This window comes from Gigantopelta aegis, chromosome 9, assembly GCF_016097555.1.
Source record: "Gigantopelta aegis isolate Gae_Host chromosome 9, Gae_host_genome, whole genome shotgun sequence".
In the NCBI taxonomy this organism is placed as follows: Eukaryota; Metazoa; Mollusca; class Gastropoda; order Neomphalida; family Peltospiridae; genus Gigantopelta; species Gigantopelta aegis.
The window spans coordinates 62,631,159-62,641,930 of NC_054707.1; the positions used below are offsets into that span (position 1 = coordinate 62,631,159).

Here is a 10,772-nt window from a genome sequence, read left to right on the forward strand (position 1 = left end):
TAAACAAATCACGGAGAGGATCATTATTGGCTGGATTTTGAAGTTTTGCGTTAAGTTAAAGTTGTAACATTACAATTTACATTACATACTTGAGAGAGAGAGAGAGAGACTGTTTATTGTGAACTGTTTCAAACTGATGCGTACATCAGCGCTACTTAATGCAGTTGCTTTGGGGTTTTTTAGCCGGGGGGAGGGGGGGGGGGGGGGGCGTGCAAATGGGAAATCCCCCATAATCCGCCCTGATATTTGTTTATTGTATATATCGTCTCTCATAATTCCCCATGGAATGGCTTATGTGCATTTATTCGTTTATTTTAAATGTAATTATGTTGTACATGAAGTGAGACATAAATAAAGGTATCGGTCTGTCTGTCTGTCGGTCAGTTTCGTCTGGCACTGGATTCATCCACGCGCATGGTAGATCCGACTTGAATCTAATAAGAGACGGGATCAATTAACACCAATTAAGATAGTCCTGTGATCGGGCGATAAGACCAGCATGTTGTCCTCACCTAATGTGTTTCCGATGACGTTGATATTCTGGGTCTGGGAGGTGCGAGTCAACACGGGGTAACACACCTCAACAAGTATCACAGAGTCGGCTGGCTACATTAAAGGGGATATTGAGTTGCAAAGACACGCAAAACATGTGATGTCAGTGTAGCGAATATTGGAGACCAGAGTTTCGATACTTTGATGTTTATTCGATTCACCGTCTGTAGTAAAAAGTCTGTTTTTGTTTCGGTGGTCAGACGATTGTTGGGATGGACAGGACTCAACAGGTGGACCATCTGTTATATTTCAAACGAGTGTTATGTCATAATCATGATACGTTGTGTGGGAAACAGTATCTGATACATTCGTTCTGTTTCTTATCTCTTGTTGGTATTGATACGCAATATATGTTACACCGAGTTTGTGAAATCAGTGATTTCATGAAATCGACGACATTTTCAGTAATAATTTTGCGTAATTACTATTTCACTAAATGCAATATAATGAAATCCCTGAAAATTTCGCAAAATTAGTCAAGCAAAAATATGTTGACAGAACATCACAATATATTAATTCAAAACAACTAAAACAAATCAATATTTTAGTCATTAAAACATCATAAAAGTAATTTAAAGGTACATTCTCAACGTTTCTTTATTTTTACATATCTGTGTGATGAATAATTACAAACCAGTCAATCTTACACATAATGTTCTCATAATACGTTTGTTTTGCCTTAACGATACCACTAAAGCACATTGATTTATTAGTCATCTGTCATTGGATGTTAAACATTTGGTAATATTGACATAATAGTTTTAGAGAGGAAACCCTCTATATTTGTTTCCATTAGTAGCTATTGATTTTTTATTTGCACCATTCCACAGACAAGATAGTACATACCACGGCTTTTGATATACCAGTAGTGGTGCACTGGCCGGAACGAGAAATAGCCCAATTGGCCCATATACGGGGATCGATCCCAGACTGACCGAACATCAAGCCAGCGTTTTACCACTTGGCGACGTCCCGCCCATGTTTGCATAATAAAGTCACTACACGTAATATCAAATTGTAATGTCTTATTATTCAGCATAAACAGTGGGTTTCTGCAGAATCTTTGGCGAAAAATATATAGTATACAGAAAATATTCATTGTGCATTCATTAAAATACCAGCCAGCCAGTTTTGTGTCAGTATGGATATCATGGGTAGGTTATAGATATATATATATATATATATATATATATATATATATATATATATATATGTGTGTGTGTGTGTGTGTGTGTGTGTGTGTGTGTACATACATACATACATACATATACATGAATGAATGAATGAATGATGACGATACCCCAGCACGAAAAATACATCGGCTATTGGGTGTCAACATATACATAAATAAAGTGATGATCAACATCAATATAAAAATTCAAAACTTAAACAAAAACAGTGTAAAGAACTGTGCAAAAACACAAATATCACAGAATTTTACGGATACTGAATCTTACTCAAAACTTCAATTTTGTGCTGTATTGGCCATTCTCAAAGAGAATGTTACACCCCTGCACCACGGTGAGGTTACAGCACACGCAGGGGTACATATACATATACACATACACATACACATACACATACACATACACATAGACACACACACACACACACACACACACACACACATATATATATATATATATAACGACAGTGGGGTTAAGACACGTGTTCTGCACAATAGTTTTATCTACGTTTAGTAGTATCCCGCAATAGTGGGTGATACATTGATACCAGTTGAAATTACCCCTGCGCGTGCTGTAACCTCACCGTGGTGCAGGGGTGTAACATTCTCTTTGAGAATGGCCAATACAGCACAAATTAAAGTTTAGAGTAAAATTCGGTGTCCGTAAAATTCTGTGATATTTGTATTTTTGCACAGTTCTTTACACTGTTTTTGTTTAAACCTTGAATTTTTATGTTGATGTTGATCATCACTTTATTTATTTGCATTACCATAGTTTGACACCCAATAGCCGATGTATTTTTCGTGCTGGGGTGTCGTTAAACATTCATTCATTCATTCATTCATTCATTCATTCATTCATTCAGTTGAAATTAAATTATTAAATTTACAGACGAAATGAAACAACATTTAAAGAAAACATGTCCTGTCATATATCTGAACTGTGGCGTATTTAATGAGCCATGTCCCGATCGATACAACCGACATTTGTCGGAGGTGGCGATCGGGATGGACGTGCCTGAACCTTCGGTGGATATAGGCACGTAATATAATTTTTGTTGGTTAGTCGGTAAGATGCTATTTGGAAAACTGTTCCTTCATGGTTGCATCCAGGACTGCTACCCACTAGGAGATCCGTAACATGATGATTCAGCCCCCTACACCTCCCGTAGGAGTACTGCCACTCCCAAGACTAACTTCGAAAACCAAAACTTGAACAGGAGAGAGCTTAATGGAATATATTAATCAGTGAAGCAGGAACTCGTGGATCACTGTTAAAAACAGTGATGATGTCATGTGTTCGTGAAAGGTGATCATATCCTGCCAAGCCGGTGACATCTGTCGTGAGCACAGCCTACAGCCATCGAGTCCATAGTTGACATACATTAAACAGTTTTCAGAATACCAAAATATAATTCACCATGAATGTGTATTTCTGGAATATAAAACAATATATATAAATATATAATATATTATTTTTACATATCAAACGCATATTGTCACAGACCACTGGACCTATTTAATGGTCTAACAAAGTATTACCTGAAAAAAAAAAATTTGATTTGTCCCTAAATGTACTTTATTCAACCATCTTTATAACCACCATACTCCATTTATAAATGATATTTTGTAAAAATAATTGAATTATGGCAATGGTCCATAATTAAAAAAAATACAATTCCCGAGAGGGTTAACATTGATTTCACTCCAATAGCTAGATTTGGTTTCCAACAATTAATGTAATTTTTAATTATCCATTTTTAGAGAAATAAGGTCCTTAAATCCGTGACAGTATGCCTTTAATTTACACCTAAAATAACCTCTATCCTTTATTATTGCCAACTAGAGGTACAGCTGTTTTAACATTTTATGAAAACAGTTTAGTAGATCTTGGACTGATAATTGTGTTTCCAGTTTTAATTAAAAGTGGGGCTTTTGAATATAAAATTAGCTTTCTCGCACTTAAAATAGGATAATAGCATATTGTACCCAGAACAGAAAAGCAAAAGGCATTTTGTTATGCTTTTTGGTATCTTATATACATATACATGTAATACAACACAATACAACATGACATGATAGTTAAGGACGTTTAGTAAATGCATGTAGTAATTCTAAACAACAAAATCATAACCGTATCTCTGCACAATGCAGAGTCGAATGGGCATTTGGCAAAATAGTGGTTGATTGCATGAATATCAAGTGCCCCGTCTTTAGGACAGCCACTCCCGAGTTCCTTTACTGAATATTTCATCCCACTTGCACAGCCAAAAGAGGACTGTCACTTCCAAACTAGTTTACTAAATAAAAACTAGCACCGGACAAAGTTCATTAGAATTTTAAAAAACCCTCATTTAATTATAGGGAATACTGCTCAGGTAGTGAGTGGCGCTCTTCTGTAGCAAAATATTTACTTTCTTCACGAATGTTAGTTTTGATTCTGTACATTGGGTTAAGGAAAACTAGTAATTGGATTACTAGTAGTTAGAAAATTATATACACACATACATACATACATACATACATACATACATACATACATACATATACATACAATATTTAGTGTAATCAAACAATGTATTATGCTCTGCAGAGGCTCGCATAATACAATTCGTATTCCTAACATGATATTGACGATACAGAAACACATTCTGGTAATAACACACACACACACACACACACACACACACACACACACACACACACACACACACACACACACACATACACACACATATATATATATATATATATATATATATATATATATATATTTATTTATTTATTTATTTGTTTATCCTATAACTTACCCATGATATCCATGTCATAAACCCCTGTGATAATTTAGTGTATTAACCCGGTTAATAGTGGTATGCAAATTTAAAGGTACATGTATATGCAAATTTGCAAGATTTCTAACGGCTGTCAATGGGACATTTGTTCACAAACTAACATGACCTGTATACCTGAGCATAACGTTTTTATAAGATTTAGTTAAAATGCGTGACATCAAACTAATTTGTGCTAATGATGATGTCATATTACCGATGGAGGTGACTTTAGTACTGTAATTTAAAAAATATCGTATGAAAATGCTATTTTAGAAGTGTTCTTGGGTAAATAGAAATAGCTACTCGTGTTTTTTAACATGTAAAATATCAATCTCGTCTAGCTAATCAGTATTTGTCTCAGCTAATACCATTTAACGTAGACTTGGTTGATATTTTCCATATTAAAAAACACTCGTGACGAATCACACACACATACGTACGCACGCACACACACACATACGTGTATATAAATGCGTGTTTATCCTTTTTAAGCCCATATTTATTTATTCTCTGCTATTTACCAAACCCGAAATTACAATTACTGTTTTCCAAAGAACTAATAACAGATAAATACTTACATTTATTTAAAATTATAAAATGTCATCCAGATGTTGAAATAAAATTTTAACGGGGCGGATTTCGGGTCCAACCGGAACCGAATTCCTTTTATTGACAAACGCCCAGCCCTTTCGTCCGCTCGTAGATATGGTGCCAATAATAAAAGAATAATTTAACTGTAAAAGAATTTCCATTTTGCGTTTTTACCTAAGCAAACAAAGAAATAAAAAGAAAAAGATAATTTGTGGAAAATGACATTACAGCTTCATAGACTTGAAGTTTAAAATGATTTTCAGAATTTATGTTTTATCGAAAAACTATTTTAATTTGATTTCTTGTTTTTAATTAATTTAAATTAAAATTAGGATTGATTAAAAATAATATAATTATAATTTAATTTGTGTATTTTGTGAACCAAAAAAAATTAATAATTAACAAATGCTAGCAAATGTATCACACTATTAAAATGATTAGAAATTACGTTAAATAATTCAGCTCAGCTCAGCTGCATAATATAATTACATAAAATGTAGTCACAACTAAAAATGTTTTAGAGTAGCCACTTCAGTAACAACTAAAATGTTTAAACACAGTTCAATATTGTTGTACGTGGTATTAAAAATATGACATGAAATACACAAAATATTTTTTTCACAAACCATTACTACCACTACTATTACTACTAAAACTACTGCTAATAATAATACTGGTATTGTTGCTGCTGCTACGTCTGATAATGCTAATTTAAATGCTTCTACTACTGATGTTGCGTCTACTACTAATACTAGTACTAATACTACAACTAGGGTAACATCTACTATTGCTACTTACAAGCAGCTAGCTAAGTAGATAAAGTATAAATGTTAAAAGCTTGAAACGTATAATTCCGTCTTGTTGGATACATTTTATTGTCGGAAGATCTAAATAAATATATGAGAATTGAAAATGTTTGTTCCTAGAAATACATGTTTATTGCAAAATTCTCATGGCTGTTAAGGTACACACGTTGAACAAAATAACACTGAAATTATTTCGATGACAAAATGCAGCATTTCATTTAAATATTTTATTTTATATATAATATTAGTAAATAAGTGCTTGTCTAAATTATTATTAATCATTAATAATATTTTAAAGAATCAAATTGTTAATTTTTGGATCATGTGAAATACAAACAATGCTAAAAATGTTTTATCTCTTCCAATAAAGCCCATTAAGATGCGTTTTGGAGAGAAAAATTTCGTTTTAATATCTTCTTTTTTTTCGAATATAAAACACTAGTTAAAATTTGAAAATAGTCTACATTACCGTGCAAAAAATGAAAACATCATTAATACATGTAATTATATTTTAATAATTTTTAAAGTTATAAATTTAAATATGTTTAATATTAAAGCTAGAAATATGATTAATTTTGCCCATTTGATTAATTTTTAGACATTGTTTTTCTTTTGGAATAGAAAAAAAACGTGTACTTGTGGTTCAAAAACGATAATATACCGAAACAACAACAACAACAACAAAAAACCGCAACATCTTCTGAATCCTATTGACCTTGCATAGTGGTGTGAAATTATCGGAATTATGACACCAGCTATTACAGAATGATGAATGAAATTCCTTCTAATAGCTGTGTGTATTTTCCAGATGGTTCCTGCTGATCCGTGTTTTATCAGTGTGACATGCCCAAAGAACTGGTACGGTTTAGACATTAGTACCAACCCGATGGAGACGGCAGCCTTCAGACGTATATGTTATTATTGTTATATACTACGTTGTTCTAAGCATACTATATATATTCCACGTATAACAGTGTTCCTATGAACTGTGGAATTTCTTTATGAGAATTTGAAGAGTATGACATATTGGAGAAATTTGTGGCAATTTTGTGGAATGTCTAATAAACAAACGTCAAATAAAACTATGGCAGACGAAATCTCTGTGATTTTCATCAATTCTGACTGAGAAGACCCTAGTTTTCCAGATACATGTATTTAATATTGGCGCACGGCAGAAACAAATCAACACAGGGAAATAACTGGAGCAGGAGGAAGTAAAAATAAAAGTCGGGACAATAATATATGATCTTTTGCAGCTATACAAAAATGGCATTTTAAAAGTAAGAAAGGTACTTTTCATGCTTTTAGTGGGGAGTCAACTTTCTGTCCCTCCCGAAGGGGTGCAGACACAATGTTAAACGATGACACATTTAGTATGTGTAACATTAGGCAAAGATTAAAGTAATCCATCCTAATTAAACGCATAATCCTAACACTGATTTTCAGGTTTTAAATGTTTGCTTATGAGCCTTAGAATAAGCGAAGACCCCGCCCATTGCTGCCAAGCTAAGATGATTAACGAGCTGGTAGCCACACCTCCCAAACCCAATACTGAACAACTACAGTGTGGAAAGGCGCTGTAAGACGGTACCGTGTCATTGTCAGGAACCGTCAGTGGACTCTGGTTACAAAACAACGCTGCCTTTAGTGATATATTTACTTTTATTTCTTTTCTCAGAGTTTGTATTGTAAGTAATACCGAGCACTTGTGATGGTCCGCTGATAGTGGTGGAACTGTTGACGTGTTCTGGAGAACACTTTTTCTTTGCATTAACACTAAGGTGCATGACACTACGGGACACCAGTGAACTGCGGTCTGATGTAGGGACTACGAAATATAACCAAACCAGTCTGCGAGTGTGAGTTCTTCTGAAGAATTCGTTGTATGATGGAAGATTGTAAGAAGACCATCATCGCGGGAGGCAAGAAGAACGAGAAGAGCATGGAAGAGGATACGGCCGTGGCGGATAGCGACAGCAACGGACATTCTTCGCCGGACGACTCGGGCAGGAAGAATGGGTCGTGTCGGAAACGAAAACAGGCCTCGAGAGAAGCAGATCCCCAGGACCCCAATGCCCCGGTCCCTCGGAACACAGCCAACGCCCGGGAGAGGGACAGGACGCATAGTGTGAATTCGGCTTTCTCGACGTTGAGGACTCTGATCCCGACGGAGCCCGCGGACAGGAAGCTGTCAAAGATCGAAACTCTGCGATTAGCGGCCAGTTACATTGCCCACCTGAACACCCTGTTGATGGTGGGCTCGGACTGCATGGACCAGCCGTGTATAAAACATCAGACGATGTTGAGGGGCAATATGGACAATTTACCAAAACCTGTGTGCACGTTTTGTCTCAGTGCTTCAAGAACGAGAACGGTAAGTGGTCGCAAAGAGCGACGCGTGTGTGCTTGGCCGTAATTAGAGGGTGAGGTAGCTACCCCTCTAGAAAAACAAAAAACCCACAAGAAAAAGTGTCGGTTTTATCATATGTATTACCCTTTTAGTCTTGGTGGAGAAATTCCTATATTACAGCACCTTGATTCCTTTTTCCCAACATTTGGTTATCTCTGTCTAGGTACGAACGGTAAAATTACGTACCCTAAAATACTGAAAATTAATGGATTTTGTTGGACCTGAAATGCAGTGTCCAATTTCAAAAGATTTCAACCTAATAACCACCTAATAGGGGCACTTATGATCTCTTTTATTTTCATTATATACCCTCAAAATATTTTTTGACAGAAAACCTGCTAGTGTATGTGTAATGTACTTGGATATTTTTGAAACAAACACTATCTTGGTTATGATGGTTTAATAAGTGAAAAGACCTGCAAAAATTCAGTGTCAACAAATTACTGAAATGTAAGTCGAGTTATTCGGATAAAAATGTGTATCGAAATTAAAACGGAATTATTCTAAATAGAAACAAAATTAAAACCACAAGAAGAAAGACAACCCATATCCATTTAATTAATTAATTAATTTATTTATTTATTTATTTAAAATGTATTTAATTATTTAATAAATATTTTTTACATGTTGAAGAGAAAATGTTAATTTGTACCAGCATACAAGTTAATTACGTTACTACATATGTGAGCATTTTATTCAGGAAAATAATTTTAGCTTAGTACATTTGGATTTGTCTTTCTTCGTTGAATGCCACACAAATTCAGTTTATATATTTAGATATGTAAAACCCACATAGAGACGCACAAGATGAAAGTGGTCTGAATTTAAATAGCATCTTACGAAGTCTGCGTACGTTCGATTTATATTAAAGGGACATTCCTAAGTTTGCTGCAATTTTTAAGATGTTATTGACTAATAGAGACTTTTTAACGAGTGTAATTACATATCAAATATATTTTTCTGCATACAATATTAGTGGCTGTATATTAAACGTGTTTCTGATCGTTTCAATATTTGTACAACGTTAAATTTCATTTTATTACCTAAAATATTATTTTTTCGTACGTACGAAATTATTTAAAGACAAAATCCAGTTTGGGCTTTTTACAAATATTAAGTCGACCAGAAACACATTGAATATACAGACACTGCTATTCTAAACAAGAAAATATATTTAATATGTAAGTTTAATCGTAGAAATATTTTATTAGTCGGAAACATCTTACAATGCAGCAAACTCAGGAATGTCCCTTTAAATTATTCTTGAATATACAATGTTTTAAAACGAAACATTTTATCATGTTTAAGTATCAAAATGGGATAAAAGTAATATTCACATTAAAGAACTTGCAACGTGATGCTCAAAACATTGACAAAATATTATACGCTTTTGCCGTTCTACATCAAAATGACCCAAATGTAATGAAAATCGTATTATGTGCAACACTAAATCAAAGAACTGTTACAAGAAAGCCGTAGATAAATATTTATTTGAAAAATAATAAGGCATAATATACTCTATATAATATGTGCGTATATTTGGTTTGATATTATTGCTATTACTTTTATTATTATTATTATTATTTAATTATTAAATGTGTGTATATTTTCAATTCTTTATTGGCCTAGAGCTTTACAGCTCATCGGTACAAAGAAATAAAATACATCCGTTACAAATTAGTGGAACCAAGAAATGATACTTGGTCACGATAAATACAAACATCTACGCGTATCATTCGTCCTCGGCATATCAATCGTCCTCACAACTGCGAAACCTTATCCGCTGTTAAACGCTTTGAGCTCTTAGTCTGGTAACACTTATCATCTTGATAATTAAACTTTGCAAATGAAACAAAAATATTAGCAATTTGTTTGAAAACAGTACAGAAATGGCGTTCATTTGCGGAATGCTTTCCAAGAAAAATTCCTGGACTCCTTGACCCCATATCACTCCTCTCACATACTAATTAGCTGCGGTTTGAAGCTTCGCGGTGTTTTTTGCTATAGTGAAAGAGAAAAAAACATTTTTGCCAACGTGTAACTGTCATTCCGAGGTTTACTTTTTGAAACTGAAGACAGCTGATTCGGTGGCGACGTCTTTTTCTGAGACGGCGAAGATAATCCCCAAACTCAATCTGGCGGTCATCATGGCGCATTGATAAATGACCTCGTAATGGAACCCCCATCATCTTGGCGTTTGAAAGCAATACTCTCGGAAATTGCGTAACCTTTAAATGGTTAATTAAGCGGCAGATGGACGACACAATCAGAGGGGAACACATTAATAATAGCCTAGAAGTTAAAACATTTCTAACATACTTTTTTTTCACATATTGTTAACGTTGTTTGGAAAACGCCCAGTATTGAAATATAATTATCCTGGAATATACTCATTA

The 10,772-nt window shown here is 34.2% G+C and overlaps 1 protein-coding gene and 1 long non-coding RNA gene across 2 annotated transcripts in view; one reads left to right on the top strand and one right to left on the bottom strand.

Annotated features, from left to right (window-relative positions):
• Window positions 1-10,772, top strand: part of LOC121381432 (transcription factor 15-like) — a 74,357-nt gene that overhangs the window by 44,461 nt on the left and 19,124 nt on the right. Inside the window, exon 2 of the mRNA XM_041510747.1 lies at window positions 6,775-8,340. Within this exon, the coding sequence (XP_041366681.1) occupies window positions 7,852-8,340 (489 nt within the window). The 5' untranslated portion in view covers window positions 6,775-7,851. The remainder of the gene's footprint in view (window positions 1-6,774; window positions 8,341-10,772) is intronic.
• LOC121381433 overlaps window positions 2,962-10,772 on the bottom strand; it is a 32,633-nt gene continuing 24,822 nt past the window's right edge. Inside the window, exon 4 of the long non-coding RNA XR_005959079.1 lies at window positions 2,962-3,173. This is a non-coding gene — a long non-coding RNA (uncharacterized LOC121381433). The remainder of the gene's footprint in view (window positions 3,174-10,772) is intronic.